Source organism: Narcine bancroftii, chromosome 6, assembly GCF_036971445.1.
Source record: "Narcine bancroftii isolate sNarBan1 chromosome 6, sNarBan1.hap1, whole genome shotgun sequence".
NCBI lineage: Eukaryota > Metazoa > Chordata > Chondrichthyes > Torpediniformes > Narcinidae > Narcine > Narcine bancroftii.
Window position 1 is genome coordinate 13,518,395 of NC_091474.1, and position 18,857 is coordinate 13,537,251.

Here is an 18,857-nt window from a genome sequence, read left to right on the forward strand (position 1 = left end):
ACTGATAATAACATTAATCTGTTCATGTTGATGTGCAAAAAAAAAAATTGACAGTATCTTCCAACGATACCACTTTAAAAATCCTGAAAATAAACCCCACAAATAAAACAAATGTTGGATCCGTAATCAGACTGAAAATAAATCTTAGCTGCCCATTCTTAGCTGAATAAATAAGCAGACTTGATGAGCCCAAAGAAAATCTTATAAATAAATCATTCCCTTGTAAATAAATAACTTATTTCTCAAGCTGAAACACCTCCTGAATCAAGGATTGAATTCCTGGGGTTTCACAGTTTGAAGCCTGACAACACCAATGCACAATCATCTACCTGATCATAGCCTCTGACAGTCTGGCAGATTTCCACACTATTCTCTGTCTAACATTCCTAACCCCCCACTCACTGCATGAATGTGGTGATACGACCACCAGCCTACTGCAGGGGGCGATCTCTGTACCTGCAGGAAGACCACCTAAGGGGCTGACTCCATCTGGCCAGCTGTCAATCAGCCAACCTGAATGTAGACCTGAGCTGGCCCCTCCTGAGCCTGTCACACAGGGAGCCACCAAGGCATGAACTGGTGGTGTTCAGACTTTCGAGTTTTGTGCTTGCTTGCTGGTACCTCAGTGCCATGTAATGACCTCATGTAATCCTCCCACTGATGACTCCCCTTTGAAATAAGCAGCAATTTGGATAATCCTCACACAGAGTGTGGAGGAAATTTCACTATTTTAGTGCTTGCTGTTTTGGATATTTTGAGTGGACAGAGTTATTCTCATCTCTATTTCCAATACATCTTTGGGCATAGTTTCCTTGCTGCTTTCCCTCCATTTATTGCATTTGGTGAATTTTTTTTTAATAACTTCCCACTTTCTTTCTTTGTAATAGTGCTATTTATATATCAAACTCCCACGGAGGTTTATCTTGCTTCCCTCTGGTGTGGACAGTCTCGCAAGTGAATTTTGGATATTCGAACATCAAGGCAAAATATTAAAAGCTGCTCCCCTCACAATATGAAGCCAGTGACCCTATTTCTTTCTAGGGTCTTAAAAATGCTGGAGGAACTCAGCAGGGCTCGCAGCATCCACAGAAGGTAATGATATATAACCAACATTTCAGGCAAAGATAGGCATAACTGGGCTCCATGCTGCAGGGAGGAATCCATGCCACAAGCCTACGTAGGCTATGCCCTCAACTCTTCCTCCGCGACATTAATGACTACCTTGGTGCTGCCTCATACACCTTTGATGAGCTCACCTGATGGGGTCTTCTTCTACACTCAATGCTCCTGTTATGGTCTTCTCTGCATTGGAGAAACTGGGAGGTCACATCATTGAGCACCCCCCCCCCCCCATATTGGTGCAAAATGGGAACCTTTTCATCCATTAAAAAAATAGCTTGCTGGGGTCAACACGTCCAATCCTGTCATGGACAGATGCATATGCATCAGATTGGTTGGTTTGAACGAGGTCAAGTAAGGTATCCCTTCGTCACACTTGCTTGCTACAGATCTGGCCAGGAAGCCCATACCATTTGGTATGTGGTCATGATATAAAGCAATTTCAATAACATGGTACAAACAGATATTCAGATGGATTCAATATTAATAGTTAATGATTTAAACTTTTATTCTTCTTTGGCTTGGCTTCGCGGACGAATATTTATGGAGGGGTTATGTCCACGTCTGCTGCAGGCTCATTGGTGACTGAGAAGTCCGATGCAAGACAGGCAGGCACGGTTGCAGCGGTTGCAAGGGAAAATTGGGTGCTAGGTGTTTCCTCCTTTGTCTTTTGTCAGTGAGGTTTTATAATCTGAAAGCATCTGTACACCATGGGGTCAATCCATGACTTATGAAAACAAACCATTTTGACTCATGTCAGTCATTTCTCAAAAAGTAAAAACAAACAAAATTCTTAGCAGCACAAACCAACAAAAGATAACTCGGCGGGTTTATGAAATACACAAATTATGAGGGGGGGGAATCTATTCATTTTAAATCTTTCTACAATTACAAACAAATGTGGCATCCCTTTTGGGCATGCAATTTCACATTTTATCTTGTGTTTGAGATGGACAAAAATAAATATATTCTTTGACATTACGACCATTGCATTTCTCTGTTCCAATATTGGGTTACAGCAAAATCAGTAATATTATGCTTTAACTTCCAATTGTAAATTCAATATCATTCATTGAAATGGAGGTACAGGTAGTCCTCAACTTACAAACGTAAGTGGGACCGAAGGATTGGTCATAACTTGGATTGGTCGTAAGCCAGATTTGCATGTCTTGATGAGGTATTAAAGCAATTTTTCATAAAAATTTCAACAAATGAACCTTTGATGAAGAATCTCAGCATATGTACAGTATTTTTTTTTTAATTTTGGTCATCTGTGCAGGTGGACATAACTTGCATAGATCACAAGTTGAGGACGACCTGAACATGGCTTCCCTCACCCAGAGGGCAAAATGCAATGGTCAATGGTACCTGCACAAGCTTTCTCTGGGGGAAAAAGTGAAGGCATAATGTATTTAACATGCAGACAACTGCAATGTTGTCATATCCATTATTTATGATAGCCAAGTAACCAAGAACTGGGTTATGTCATGATGTCAATGAATAATAACCCTATTTTTATTTTAAATGATTCTGTTCTTTTAAAAAGGATTTATTTAATGACTCTGTTTCTCGTAAATGGATAATCATTTCAAGTTAATGAAGTGGAATATGTTTAGTAGGATGATCGCAACCACATTTAAAATTTCAGAGCGAAACAAGTGCAGATACGGTGAATCTGAAATAAAAGCACAAAGCAATCTCAACAGGTCAAGCAGCATCAGGGGGAGAAAAAGAATGGTCGACATTTCAAGCCAAAACTATTCACAGTAGAGTTTCGCCTCAACCTTTCTGGGGATACTTAGCAAATCATGCAGTGTCTGTGGATAAAGTGAAACAGGGTCACTATTTCATGTAAATGACCCTTCATAAAAACTGCAAAAGTGAGTGAGCGAGAGCAAAAACAAATAACTGATAGAGACCATGGTTTTTAAAAGGGACAAAATTATTCTGGGTGCAACTACTTGTTAAAAATTACCCTCATTTTAAAGTTTAAAATTCAAAAAATATGACAGTTAATTTAAAAATATAAACCATAAAATATTATAAAAGTGTGCAAAAATACAATTCAGGGTTCACAAGTAGTTTGGTAGATGGAAACAGTTGCATTAATTGCATTTTTTTTTAAATTAAGTGAAGACATCTTTTTTTGTTCCTTTTGTATTTTCAATTAATGAATGCAAAATGATTTTTATTCTTCCCATAATTTTGGATTCAGGATTCACGTACAGAAAATCATCAATAGCTTCTTCATAATTTCCTGGCACATACACCTTTCAACCAATGAAACTCAAGAAAAACTGACCCTACAGTGACATAACACACAGTAATTAATTTGTATTCAAAGCAAACCGGAGTGGATTTTTAAAAAATGCTCAATTATCTTCAAACATCTTTAATAGTTTCTTCAGTAAGAAAAACATTAAAGGCAAGATCCAACATAATTTAACAAACTGTTTTAATAGGATATTCGAATGCAATTCTGCTTTTTGCCTGAATCTGCACAAAGATTTAGACAGAAAACACCTTCTGATAAATTTTTAAAAAAAGAAAAATCAAACATGCAATTTTCAGTCATCCAACAGGGAAGTTCATATTTCAGACAAAGGTTTCATAGACTTTTGCAATGATTGATTATCAAGGTTCACTTAAGTAATCACCCCAAAATCATTGCCCTGACATTTACATCCTGACTATTCTAACTTACAGATTCAATGTTACATTGAAGAGCAGAGAATCCAATTCCAATCTTCTCCATTGCCCAGGGATACAATTAACTATTTTGTAATTAATTCCACAGAGTTATTTTGGTGATTGGATTTTTTATTCTGCTGTGGTATCATAGCAGAGAAAAAGTGACCAATTTATACATCTTTGTTATTGAGAACAAATTAAAATTTTAGGTTTAATTCTTTACAAGCACATTTTATATGTTGAACATTTACAAGATAAAAATAAGCTTGTCATAGTGATCAACAAAAATGAATTCAAGTTAAAGGTGACTTGAGAGAAAACACAATAACTGCATATGCTGGAGTCTTGAGCAAACAGAGCTTCTGGAGGAACTCAGAGGGGCAACTCGCATCCATGGACAGGACTGATCAATGTTTTATGTTGGGATGCTTAATTGAAATTAAATTGGGAAGCAGAGATATCAACAACATCAAGGGGTCAAAGAGGCTGGGGAAGGGTTGAGTGGAAATAGTGGAAGAAATCTGTAGAGGAAGGGATCTCTGGGAGGGGAAAGAAAAGTAAGAACATGAATAGTTTAAGAGATTGAAGAGTGAACCCAGATAGAGGTGGGGGGAGTGAGGGGTGGGGGGGGGGGGGTGATTAAAACATAAAATTAGAAGTAAAATTATGTTCATAATATTGGATTTGAGGCTGCCCCGGGTACTGAAGGACTCCATAGACCAATTGACAGAAGTCTTCATGGACTTCAACACGTCACTGCAGCAATCCATCATCCCCAAAGATTTCAAGACAGCCCACTATCATCACAGTACCAAAGAGGGCAACAGCAATAGACCTCAATAATTACCATCCCATAGCACTGACCTCCACCATCATGAAATGCTCGGAGTGTCTGGTGATGTCACCCATCAAAGCACACCTCCCAGAGCCATTAGACCCCTTTCAATTCACCTATAAAAGGAACTATTCCACTAATGATGTTATGGCCTTGACCCGCCACAATAACCTGACCCACCTGGAGAACGATGACTCTAGGTCAAGCTGCTGTTCATGGACTTCAGCTGGGCATTTAATTTGATAATTCCCCAGAGGCTGCTGGAAAAGCAGTCATCACCGGTATTCAACACCTCCATCTAACTGGATTCTGGGCTTCCTGAGGGAAAGACCACAGTTTGTCCAGGTCGGCAGCAGAACATTGAACACCATCATGCGAAGCAGAAGAATACAACAGGGTTCTTCCAGCTATTAACCCACAACTCCATCACTAGATCCAGCTCCAACAGATTCATTAAGTTTACACAACAGTACTTGGCCTCATCAGAAACAGCAATGAGTTGCACTTCAGAGAAGAGGTGGAAAAATTTTGTGATTTTATGCGAGAAAAACAAATTGAGCCCCTACATGGGCAAGACAAAGCACATGATTGTCGACTTCAGCAAGACCAGGAACAACCACCTTCCACTACACATCAATAATTCGGTAATAAACTTCCTTGGAGTCTTCTTAACAAGTGACCTATCATGGACGCACAACATCTCCTCACTTGTCAGGAAGGCCCAACGGCGAATGCACTTCTTGTCAAGACTGAAGTGTGCAAGGTTACACTCCCCCATTATGTCAATCTTCTGCAGGATGTCTATAGAGAGCGCCCTGGCCACCTACGTCACAGTGTGGTATGGTTGCTGCAGAGAATTGGATTGGAGGTCAATCCAGAAGACCAGAAGAGTGGCAGATAGAATCACTGGAGCTTCCCTACCCCCAGCAACGTGATCTACTGGGATCATTGTTGGAAGTAGGTGTGCAAAATTGTTGAGGACCCCTACCCACCTACCCCCACACATTTTTCAACTACTTCCAATGGGAAAGAGATATAGGAGAATCAGTGCCAGCACCACCAAGCTGAGAAAAAGCTTCTTCCTGCATGCAGTGAGAATGAATAACCAAAGGAACCACTCACACTAACCTCTGAGACTCTAATATTTATTCAACTTTATTTATATTTGTCCTGTACATGTATGGTTTGTCTGTATGTGTTATGTCTGGTTGTGTGTCTGCATACTTTGCACCTAGGATCAGAGAGCACTGTTTCATTGGGTTGTACTTGTGCAATCAGATGACAATAAACTTGAACTTGAAGAATAGCATTTGTTAAGTGTATTGATCCATAGAACATTACAGCATAGAAACAGGCCCCTTAGGGCCTTCGAGTCCGTGCCAAACCATTTTTTTTGCCTAATCCCCTGACCTGCACCCAGTCCATATCCCTCCATACCTCTCCTATCCAAGCACCTGTCCAAATTCTTCTTAAATGTTAAAACTGAGTCCATGTTCACCATTTCAGCTGGTTCCACACTCCCACCACTCTCTGTTTTCATGTTCACTCTAACCTTTCCCTCCTTTCACTCTTAACCCATGTCCTCTGGTTCATATCTCACTTACCCTCAGTGAGATATATTTATATAAATATATATCTATATTTACTCTATCTACCCCCTTACAATTTTAAATATCTCTATCAAATCTTCCCTCATTCTTCTATGCTCCAGGGAATAAAGTCCTAATCCGTTTCACCTTTCCCTGAAGGCCTGGCAACATCCGAGTAAACTTCTCTGCACTCTTTCTATCTTATTGATATCTTTCTTGTAATTAAGTGACCAAAAGTGCACACAATGTTCATAATTTGGCCTCATCAATGTCCTAAACATCCCAACTCCTACACTCAATACTTTGATTTATTAAGGTCAATATGTCAAAAATTCTCTTTACAATCCTTTCTACCTGCAACATATATGTGGCATTAGAAGGGGTAGAGAAGAGACTCGTCTGTGGGAATGATGGAAGGAAATGAAATAGCTGGGGATATGAACTTCAAGCTCAGACCCACAGAGAGTACAGGTGTTCAACGAAGCATTTGCCCACTCTGTCTTGCGTCTCACTGATGTAGATGAGGCCATATAGCTCATTGTTTGCTCAACAGGCTTTGTGTTGGACAAACAACCTTCAAAGAGTTTTTTGTGGATATGTGAATTTGCCAGTATTTAAAGCCAACCCAAGTCAGTTGATCCCTTGAGGTCAATTGAACTGCAATTCAAAGATGCAATATATATTTTCCATCATAGAAGATGTAAACTTTTTCTTTGGCTTGGCTTCGCAGACGAAGATTTATGGAGGGGTAATGTCCACGTCAGCTGCAGGCTCGTTTGTGGCTGACAAGTCCCGGGCTGGGCCGGCGCGGGACGGGCCGGCGCGGGACGGGCCGGCGCGGGACGGGCCGGCGCGGGACGGGCCGGCGCGGGACGGGCCGGCGCGGGACGGGCCGGCGCGGGACGGGCCGGCGCGGGACGGGCCGGCGCGGGACGGGCCGGCGCGGGACGGGCCGGCGCGGGACGGGCCGGCGCGGGACGGGCCGGCGCGGGACGGGCCGGCGCGGGACGGGCCGGCGCGGGACGGGCCGGCGCGGGACGGGCCGGCGCGGGACGGGCCGGCGCGGGACGGGCCGGCGCGGGACGGGCCGGCGCGGGACGGGCCGGCGCGGTTGCAGTGGTTGCAAGTGGTTGGTTGGGGTAAACTATGATGTAAACTATGGTAACTTTAATTGACTAACACAAGATTAATGTTTCAAAATTATGTTACATGCGTTTTAATATTCACTTTCAAATGTCAAGTTTGAAAATTGTTCCAGGATTGTACTGACATTGTGGTTGTTGAGGATTTTTGTGATATTGTTGGAACAGTGGGTTCTCAAGCCAACCAGAACTTCAACTGTGCTTGACCCAGTACTGAGCAATGAGAAAGGATTAGTTGGTGATCCTTTACAGAAGGCACCTCCAGAAAGCAATGATTAGTAGATGATTGCACACAGGCAGTCATCAGCTTACAAGGTTTGTGTTTCTCAGATTTGTTCATTGCTGATATTTCTGCAAAACAGTAATGTCCATTTTCCATTACTCCATTTGTACCATTATGTACCATTTAGAATCTTAGAACTATACAACAATGGAAACAGGCCTTTTGCCCAATTTGGCTGTGCTGACCAAGTGCCTCTCTGAGCTTGTCCCATTCACCTGCATTTGTCCCAAACACTCAAAATTTCCCTGTGCTTGTAATTGTCCAAATGTATTCTAAATGTCATAATTTTACCCACCTCTACTGGCAGCTCATTCTAATTTACAAAATCCTGTGTGGGGGTATAATGCCCCTCAGGTCCTTTCAAGTCTTCCCTCTCACTGTATACCTCCAAAAGGTCATCCTTCAGCTTCCTGTGCTCCTCAAAAAGACCTTTTCTCTCTAGTCTTTCCTGACAACTTAACCCCTCCATATCCAGTAACATCCCAATGTATTTTTTGTATCTCTTCCAGCTTAATGTCATCCTTCCCCTTGCAGAGCAACCAACATTGAACACAACACTCCAAATGTGGCCTTACCAACATCTTGTACAACTACAACAATGTTCTAACACCTGTACTCAATGCCAATGAAAACAAGCATTCCAAAAATCTTATTCACTACTGTGCACTTGCATTGCCACTTTCACTTCATGCTGTACCCATACCCCCACATTTCTCTGTTCCACTACACTTCTCTAGGGCCCAGCATTTACTGTATTTACAATATAATGAAAACATGAAACACAGCTACAGTGAAATGAGCTGCAAATTCAGAAGCACTGAGTTACAGGCAGATCATCCAAGATCTGAATGGTAGAACAGGCAAAAGAGGACAAACAGCCTTCTCCCAAAACATTGTTCTCGTGTAACTCCCATATTGCATTGACACTAGGTTCAATTATTGGTACACTTATTTGTAAATTGTGGATTCAAGCCTTACAGCAAGAGTAAATACAGCAAGAGGCTCCAATAACTCAGTGGTTAGAGCGCTGGTCTTTTAAACTAGGGGTCACGAGTTTGTTCCTCGCTGGGGCCTCATTTCTGTCAGGGGTCGCTGGACAAAATGGCAACTCTGTCTTCCTTACAGTGGACCAAGTTAAAGAATTTCATGCATGTGACATTCCAAATGTAGTATTACATGACAATAATGAAACTCATCTTTAAAAGCACCAAACTTCCTTTTGAAATATTAGGCAAGGCTTAACTCAAGCGTGAGAAGATTTTTACGATACTAGTTGAGTAAAGAATTCTTCTGCTGCTTTAACTAACTGCTCATCACCAATACAAGGGTACCCAATTATTCACTGTATGGTTGCTTTCTGGCAACTCATTGTACTTTTATTGACATGTTGCTTCAGTAACAATCCTCTCTTTACAGCTGCATTACTTACTTTATTCAAAACAATGTTTGTAGATTACTGACGCCTGACACTTCTATTTCTTATCAAGGATGAACTGCTTAAAGTATACCATGTTATATCACAGAAAGCCTCTCTTTCTCACCTCAGGTTGGGTTCATTGACAATGACTGAGCTTTGCTGTAATCCGGATTTTGTAGTGAATTGTGCACATTTTTCTTTTTGCATGTTTTCGGCTTTCCATCCTAAAAGTGTTGACTTCTTGCCATATATTTACCACTCAATGCAATGAGTTGCCATTCTACTCGAGTTTCGCTGGAGAGTGCTGGGAAAATGTTGACAACAACAAAACCACTTCCAACACAACCCAAAGTTCTTGACAGGAAAGTGAGCATAAAATTGACACGGAAACAAAAGGAGTCATAAAACCAAAAAAAAAAATGCTAAACACTTGGTCAATTATGCTGATTTTAGGACCCATTTGTTAAGAAGAGATGCAGAAAGAGAAAGGTTAAGGAAGACAATACTATAGTTTAAGGTCTTGTGTATGGAAAGCATGGTTAATAATAGTGGAGAAATGAAGAGTAAAACACAAAAGCCTGCAGACACCATAATTGAATTAAAAGCACAATGCTGGAGAAACTCGGCAGGTCAACCACTGTAATTCATATAGCACACAAACTAACATTTTGGACTTCAGCTCTTTATCAAGGTATGGACAAAATGTAGACAGGCACCCAAACAAAATGGTGAGGGTGAGGGGCAGGGACACAGTCCCACAGGCAGGAGGCAATACATAGATCAGGAGCTCACCTACAAATGGGGTGGGGGGGGATGGGGGGGGAAATGTCACTGTGAAAGGAGAAGGAAGTGTCTGGAGAGCTAGAGTAAAGAAGACAGAGGGAAAGGGAAGGGAAGGAAAATAGGCTAGCAGAAACCATAGAATTCAATGCTAATGCCACGGAGATTGCCCAGACGGAAGATTAGGTGTTCCTCCAATTTATGAGCGGTGGAGAAATTAAATACATTTATGATTAATAGAAAAGCATTCAAGGTCACAAATATCTCCAAAGGATAGTAATGGCATCCTCCAGATAAGGAAGGAGTGAAAATCTTAAAATTTGGGGGTTCTTCTTGGCCAGGAGGCAACAAAGGTCAACAAGAACGGCATTGGCGATAGCACAAGTTAACATAGAGCTAGGTTAATTCTGAATGGCACCAACTATATAAAAAATCTAATGAAGAGGTCAATAAGGGATTAATTTCAATAGAGAAGTCTCAGTGTGATTGCAAGGCTGAGGATTCTTTTAAACCAGATATGGAACCAAGGGAGTAACAGCACAGGGAAAAAAAACCCAACCCAAATAGTTTATCATAGGTTCAAATGTTTTAAACAGGGTGGCTTAGATTTAAGAAAGTTGGGTGCAAATTTTTGGTATGCGGCTGTGTGCATCATTACAAGTTTGTTCTGGCAGGCATGGGAAAGGAGATCATGGAAGCTGCAATCACATGGTCCAAATCTCAGTGATGGAGCAGTCCACCAAGCCCTTGTATTTCTACCAGAGCCAATTACAGAGGAGTTATGTACATGTAGAGTTCCAGCAGGGATCTGTCAAAAGCTGAGCCCAGGCCAACATTTTCTTTCTCTACCAGAGGAAGAAGTGGATTCCTAAAGTGGATTCACTATTATTTGAGATTTACTAATTTTATACAGAACTTGGAACATTTCCAGTTGACACACTCACAAGCTGAATTGCTAGCCATTGTGAGGGCCTTCTTTTCATACACTATCACAAAACAATGGTATACATGATGTGCTAATTCTTAATACAAGGCGAGTTCTTCGACCAATACAGACAGTTCCTTCTAATAGTCTTTCCATAATTACAATGAGCTTTTACTTGTTGGAATTATTTTCCTTCATTTCATTTTTATTTAAAAACAAAAATGTGATAAAGTGTTGTCTTCAGTGGAAGAAGCAAAGTATTTTAGATCCTTTCATAAGATTCATTTCACCTAATCATCTGATCAAGATCCAGCCTCAATGTAGTTAATGCAATGAGACAAAATGTTTGCCACAGTAACAAACCTGACTGCACCCTTGTTCCTTTAAAAATCACCAAGAAAACTAAATTCAAATGAAAGACATTTCCTTGTTTTACCTTTAAATTTAACATCCCTCATAAATGGCACTCGACATCTTAGATTGGGCTCCCAAATGGCTGGCTTTTCCCTGGGCAACTTTTGAAACTATTCGAATATACAAACTGACAAGGCTGTTCACACCATAAATATAAAAGCAATAAATCCTGAAAATGTCCCATTAAAGGTTCTCAATGTAGTATTTCAGTTATCCAAAATAGTCTTTTTAGGAAGATCATGGAGTAGCCACTTCTTGTATTTTCTGTTTATTTTACATTCGTTGGTGATTAAGACAACTAACCAAAATGGCAAAGTAAATCAAAGTCCAGCGACTTATTCAAATGATTAAAAAAATAAATTTAATAAAATCACATCAAACAAGAAAGTCAGAAGATTCAGGGGTCCAGTGCAATGCACAAATGTGCTGGGACAATTCAGCAGGTCACACAGCATCTATGGGAAGTAAAGGTTAACCAACGTTACAGGCTGGGGCCCAAGTCCAAAACATTGATGAGCCTTTACTTCTGATTGCTGCGTGAGTTTCTCCAGCATATTTGTGCATTAAAGACAATGCCCACTTTTAAGATGACTTTTCCCCGCAACTTTCAATTTGATTTAAAAATTATTGGGCTCCTCAACCTCTCCCCATGCCCTTCTTTGTCTACTAGTTAATGGATTTGCAAAGCTACACAATTTTTTTTTTATTGTCAACTTACTTTCTTGACACCTCATGGTAACAATGAGTTTGGACATGAATTGTGCAGACTGATAAAAGATGCAGAGTCCAGTTTCAGTTCAAAGTTTAGCCCTCCCTGTGAGTCATTTCACTGGAACTAATCAAAAGTTGAATTTTGCACAGTTTGACAGTGAGTGGGCAACAGCTCCCCACTGTCCACCTGCTGTCTGAACTCTTCCCTAAGCGAGTAGTGCAATGAACTCAGTGTAGTGTCTGAACCCAGCATAGAGGCAAGCGAGGGAACCAGATCCATCAATTGCAAAATTGAATATAGGTTTTATTGAGAAAGTGCACAAACTTCTCTCAACTCCTCAGGGCTGTGGTTATTGGGTATTTATTATCAAATTCGTATTTCAAAGTTAATAAGTTAATTTGCCAACCAGTAAAATTTGCTGTTTTTAATAAGGAGGCGTCGAGGGCTTTCACTTTTATGTTGAAATAACAAGAATCTTTTCCAATGTCATTGTTTATGGCGCCACCTTTTGGCAACAACCATTTTCCTTTCAGAAATGCAAGTTAAAATGATGAAATTAAGGGTGAATAAGGAGCTCAGTTGTCGCAGCACAAATTATAAACCAATTAAAATTGTGTTATCCAATCCTTTGAAGTTCACAAATTGTGCTGTTCTGCGGAAAACTAACCTATTGGGGAGGAGAGGGACATAGGTGTGAGATGGGGAAGGATTTGATTGTTGTGGAGCAAGGTCGGCATTACATTGTGGGCCGAAGGGCCATTATGTTCCTAATACTCAGCGGATTCCTCACCAGGTGAGTAAAAGTGCAAGTTTTAAGAGCAACGTGTTGTTAATAGGATTAATTTTGGTCAGTAGTCCAACGATTAAATATTTCAATCAATAAAATGCATAACTAAATGGTTCCCAAACTTCTCACAAGGATCTAGTTGGGTTTGGACGAGCAGTTGTTTTGTTGCGAGATGGTTCCTCGGGACTCTTACATGACTAACGCCGGAAGATTGGCAAATTGGCACATTTTATTTAACCTTGACACTTTACCAAGAGGGTCCAGAAATAAACTTGATTAGTCCCTGCAAAGGTGTTATATATATATATAAAACACCTTTGCAGGGACTATATACACATATATATATAAAACACCTTTGCAGGGACTATATATACATATATATATATATATATATATATATGACATGGATACACAAATGAGGGAAGCTGGATACACAAATGAGGGAAGCTGGATACACAAATGAGGGAAGCTGGATACACAAATGAGGGAAGCTGGATACACAAATGAGGGAAGCTGGATACACAAATGAGGGAAGCTGGATACACAAATGAGGGAAGCTGGATACACAAATGAGGGAAGCTGGATACACAAATGAGGGAAGCTGGATACACAAATGAGGGAAGCTGGATACACAAATGAGGGAAGCTGGATACACAAATGAGGGAAGCTGGATACACAAATGAGGGAAGCTGGATACACAAATGAGGGAAGCTGGATACACAAATGAGGGAAGCTGGATACACAAATGAGGGAAGCTGGATACACAAATGAGGGAAGCTGGATACACAAATGAGGGAAGCTGGATACACAAATGAGGGAAGCTGGATACACAAATGAGGGAAGCTGGATACACAAATGAGGGAAGCTGGATACACAAATGAGGGAAGCTGGATACACAAATGAGGGAAGCTGGATACACAAATGAGGGAAGCTGGATACACAAATGAGGGAAGCTGGATACACAAATGAGGGAAGCTGGATACACAAATGAGGGAAGCTGGATACACAAATGAGGGAAGCTGGATACACAAATGAGGGAAGCTGGATACACAAATGAGGGAAGCTGGATACACAAATGAGGGAAGCTGGATACACAAATGAGGGAAGCTGGATACACAAATGAGGGAAGCTGGATACACAAATGAGGGAAGCTGGATACACAAATGAGGGAAGCTGGATACACAAATGAGGGAAGCTGGATACACAAATGAGGGAAGCTGGATACACAAATGAGGGAAGCTGGATACACAAATGAGGGAAGCTGGATACACAAATGAGGGAAGCTGGATACACAAATGAGGGAAGCTGGATACACAAATGAGGGAAGCTGGATACACAAATGAGGGAAGCTGGATACACAAATGAGGGAAGCTGGATACACAAATGAGGGAAGCTGGATACACAAATGAGGGAAGCTGGATACACAAATGAGGGAAGCTGGATACACAAATGAGGGAAGCTGGATACACAAATGAGGGAAGCTGGATACACAAATGAGGGAAGCTGGATACACAAATGAGGGAAGCTGGATACACAAATGAGGGAAGCTGGATACACAAATGAGGGAAGCTGGATACACAAATGAGGGAAGCTGGATACACAAATGAGGGAAGCTGGATACACAAATGAGGGAAGCTGGATACACAAATGAGGGAAGCTGGATACACAAATGAGGGAAGCTGGATACACAAATGAGGGAAGCTGGATACACAAATGAGGGAAGCTGGATACACAAATGAGGGAAGTTGGATACACAAATGAGGGAAGTTGGATACACAAATGAGGGAAGTTGAGCGCCCAGCAGGGACCCCAATCTGCAGGACACGGATCATCTCGACTCTCCCGGGCTTCAACAACCCAAGTGGATCATCCCGATCCCATTGCCCAGGACACGCGAGCGATGCAAGGAATGGGGTGCGGGAAAAAAAGAGGATCAGCGCGAAATATGTGCAAGGGCAGGGGTCTCCTGCTGCAACGGGCGGCCAAATCAGTCCGTGGTGATCCGAGAGAGCAGGAAGAGGTTGGTCTGCAGCGTCTCAGCTTGGAGTCCACCAGCTGAGACCGAGAACAACGGCGCCTTCTTGTCAGAAGCAAATGAATGGCGTTTCGCAAAGCGCACAGCCACTTCCAGCCCGTGTGGGGCTGCTCAATGCACGAGTCTGGGACATGACCCGGTGCGTTCGCCTCCAGCACTTGGTGCGTTTTCTCGAGCGACCCCTTCAATCTCGGGAATGGACCTGCAGATTTCACACGATTGACCACCAGAATGAAACTTCGCCGTTCCAGTAGCACCCGGGCAAGACGAGCGTGGGTTGCAATTAATTTAATGAAAAGGGGTGGGGGGTGGGATTCGAAGCCCGAATCCACACCTGGATCTTAGTCTAACGTCGCTCCTGATGTGGTTTCATTTGACCGAGATCAGCCGCCAAACTTCAACTGATCTTACATCATAGCGATGGGACCCCGGACAGAAAGGTGGGATTTTATTGCTAAATCGATCCCAAGTCATTGGTTTGTCTTTGTGTTGATTATTAATGGGTGTGTCCACCACAGGATTAATGGTTTGGCGAGTTCCAGGAAAATTAGACAGTTAACCGGTCGGTAAGCGCCCTGCCCTCCACTCTCCCCCCACCCCTCTCCACTCCCTCTCGCCCCCCCCCTCTCCACTCCCTCTCGCCCCCCCCCCTCTCCACTCCCTCTCGCCCCCCCCCCTCTCCACTCCCTCTCGCCCCCCCTCTCCACTCCCTCTCGCCCCCCCCCCTCCACTCCCTCTCGCCCCCCCTCTCTCCACTCCCTCTCGCCCCCCCCTCTCCACTCCCTCTCGCCCCCCCCCTCCACTCCCTCTCGCCCCCCCCTCTCCACTCCCTCTCGCCCCCCCCTCGCCCCCCCCTCTCCACTCCCTCTCGCCCCCCCCCTCTCCACTCCCTCTCGCCCCCCCCCTCTCCACTCCCTCTCGCCCCCCCCCCTCTCCACTCCCTCTCGCCCCCCCCCTCTCCACTCCCTCTCGCCCCCCCCCTCTCCACTCCCTCTCGCCCCCCCCCTCTCCACTCCCTCTCGCCCCCCCCCCCTCCACTCCCTCTCGCCCCCCCCCCCTCCACTCCCTCTCGCCCCCCCCCTCTCCACTCCCTCTCGCCCCCCCCTCTCCACTCCCTCTCGCCCCCCCCTCTCCACTCCCTCTCGCCCCCCCCCTCTCCACTCCCTCTCGCCCCCCCCTCTCCACTCCCTCTCGCCCCCCCTCTCCACTCTCTCTCGCCCCCCCCTCCACTCTCTCTCTCTCGCCCCCCCCTCCACTCTCTCTCTCTCGCCCCCCCTCTCCACTCTCTCTCTCTCGCCCCCCCTCTCCACTCTCTCTCTCTCGCCCCCCCTCTCCACTCTCTCTCTCTCGCCCCCCCTCTCCACTCTCTCTCTCTCGCCCCCCCTCTCCACTCTCTCTCTCTCGCCCCCCCTCTCCACTCTCTCTCTCGCCCCCCCTCTCCACTCTCTCTCTCTCGCCCCCCCCTCTCCACTCTCTCTCTCTCGCCCCCCCCTCTCCACTCTCTCTCTCTCGCCCCCTCTCCACTCTCTCTCTCGCCCCCCCTCTCCACTCTCTCTCTCGCCCCCCCTCTCCACTCTCTCTCTCTCGCCCCCCCTCTCCACTCTCTCTCTCTCGCCCCCCCTCTCCACTCTCTCTGCCGCCCCCCCTCCACTCTCTCTGCCGCCCCCCCCTCCACTCTCTCTGCCGCCCCCCCCTCCACTCTCTCTGCCGCCCCCCCCCTCCACTCTCTCTCGCCCCCGCTAGCGCCCCCCCCCCCACTCTCGCCCCCGCTAGCCCCCACACTGACCAACTTCGTTGGCGGGTTCACAAGCTTTCGAATACCTTGTTTTCGGACCCCCCCCCCCCCGCCGTCCAAGCAACCCAAGGATCAGATCCGATTCGACTAGAAGAGACAGTGCCTGTAACTGAACGCACCTCTCCCAAGACCCAGAGAACAGGGTAAACTTCACCAGAAAGTTTGCAGCCTCGGTCAAGAGGCGTTTACCGTCTGCAGATCAGCGTGATTGAGGGAGCGGTCTCTAAAACTAGCCCGTGAAAAATGACTCGTCCATTGGTGAGGTGAGAACCCGGTGAAAGCGCATCCATTGAGGTTGAAAATTAAGTTTGCCGAGGCAAGAATTAACATTTCCAAGGCAAATAGGTCAAGGGCGCTCTGCACTGGAACTCAATGGAACGAGGACCACAAGAGGCAACGTTGCCCTGTGGCGACCACGAGAGCGAGATTTGTCCCATCAAGTTTTGCAACTTCTCCCCTATGCAGGTGACACGATTTCACCGGCCAACTTACCTGCAAAGACTTGTCCCTCTGCCTTCGACCATAGGTGCCCCAGTAGAGAGAGGGAGATCAGAAGCGCGCTCATTTCCAGCTCTTTTTCTGCGCATTACTTGTGTCAGTGTGGCATCATCCGGCTGCTGGTTGGTGAGCAAGGCGTTGATCCGTCCGTGAAACCCGGACCACCGCGCTGTACTTAATTGCTGACTGCTACTGGCTCTGCATGGCAGCTTGAAGTCGTGGCTGAATGAGGACTCCCCCGGGTCCTGACGCCAGCCGCTCTTCCTCTCTTCCCCCTCTAACTCGCTGTCTTTTTTGCGCGCTCTCTATTTCGATCAATCTATCTATTTTTATCACGCTTCGATTCAAAATGCTTCGGAAAGAAACTGAAGTGGTACGTTTTCTAAAAACAGTTGACAGAAGTGGAGTCCAATGGAGAGGGATGAAGTGATGGTAAATTCCAGATTGACTGATAAAGCACTACCTAAATGTTTTGTATTCTGCTGTGAACGACGTCCATCGGAACAGGCAATGCATACTCTGTGACAGGTCTTCCAACAAAATCAAGCGACTGATGACGCAAGATGAATGTACTTTTCAGTTGCTTTATCTCGACCAGGAGCCAGGGTTTGTGTTTTATAAATTGCTGAGATATTGTTGAACTGTCACTTCACTTCTCATGCACTGAATTCGATCAAGCCCCAAATACTGGAACAGATATGACAAACTAAAATCGATAGAAACAACATCAGCTAATTATAATAGTTATTTTGTTTACTTTTCTAATTAACAAGTGAACGTTTTCTCCAATGTCACCCTTATAAATCAATCCACCATATGACTAATTTATTCAAATTTATGTAAATCTTTACATTATTGTAATTAAAATTCATTTTTACATTCCCATGATCATTATGGAACTCAATTAATTTTTTGAATGATAAGTTAGGCAGGTATTGTTTCTTAATAGAATTTAGAAGTATGAATTTGAAGGAGTTCAAATTGGTGGGATTCTTGCGAGGTGCATTTAAATTCAATTTATGTTGATTTGCAAAGTGGTTTTGACTTCCAGCCATACTAAACATGCACTGTACAGATTGGATAGAATGGGCTTGAGTATAAGAAGGCAAAATTGTCTCCTCCGTGGACCTTCTTTCTGATTTGGTCTAGAAAGGTATGACCAGGTCAACAGAATTTTATCATCTCCTTGATGCACAGCTACTTCCCATCATCGAGTCAAAGGAGGTGGAGAAAGTTCTTTGATCAGTTGGAAAAGCTATTCTGTGTGCTGGCGTCTACAACCTTTGTGCTCAGGAGGACTCGAAAGGTACACTTGCACCAAGAACACAAATGTTGTGTGAATTGCTTTTAAGTTGACAGAGGATTTTTGGAGCTTATATACCCCTAGCTCTTCCAATCTTCTACCTAAAGTTTACCCATATGACAGAACACAGAACAGTACAGGCCCTTCAGCCCTCAATGATGTGCTGACCCATATTTTCCTTTTTTTAAACAAAGCACTTTTCTTCCATCCATGTGCCTGTCTACAAGTCTCTTAAATACCTTGAATGTTTCAGCCAACGCCACCATCCCTGGCCAGGCGTTCCAGGCACTCACAACTCTCTGCATTTAAAAAAAAAACTTACCCCATACGTCTCCTCTGAACTTCACTTTGTTCACATGCCCTCTGGTGTTCACTGTTCCTGCCCTGGGAAACAGGTGCTGGCTGTCCGTCCTATCTATGTCTCTCATTATCTTGTAGACCTCTACTAAGACTCCTCTCAGCTCTGCTAACCTTGCCTCATAAGACTTATTTTCCAAATCAGGCAACATCCTGGTAAATCTCATTTGCACCC

The 18,857-nt window shown here is 44.0% G+C and overlaps 1 protein-coding gene across 1 annotated transcript in view; it reads right to left on the bottom strand.

Annotated features, from left to right (window-relative positions):
• ptprt (protein tyrosine phosphatase receptor type T) overlaps nt 1-17,190 on the bottom strand; it is a 1,055,968-nt gene extending 1,038,778 nt beyond the window's left edge. Inside the window, exon 1 of the mRNA XM_069884025.1 lies at nt 17,017-17,190. Within this exon, the coding sequence (XP_069740126.1) occupies nt 17,017-17,089 (73 nt within the window). The 5' untranslated portion in view covers nt 17,090-17,190. The remainder of the gene's footprint in view (nt 1-17,016) is intronic.
• Nucleotides 17,191-18,857: the final 1,667 nt, after the last annotated feature.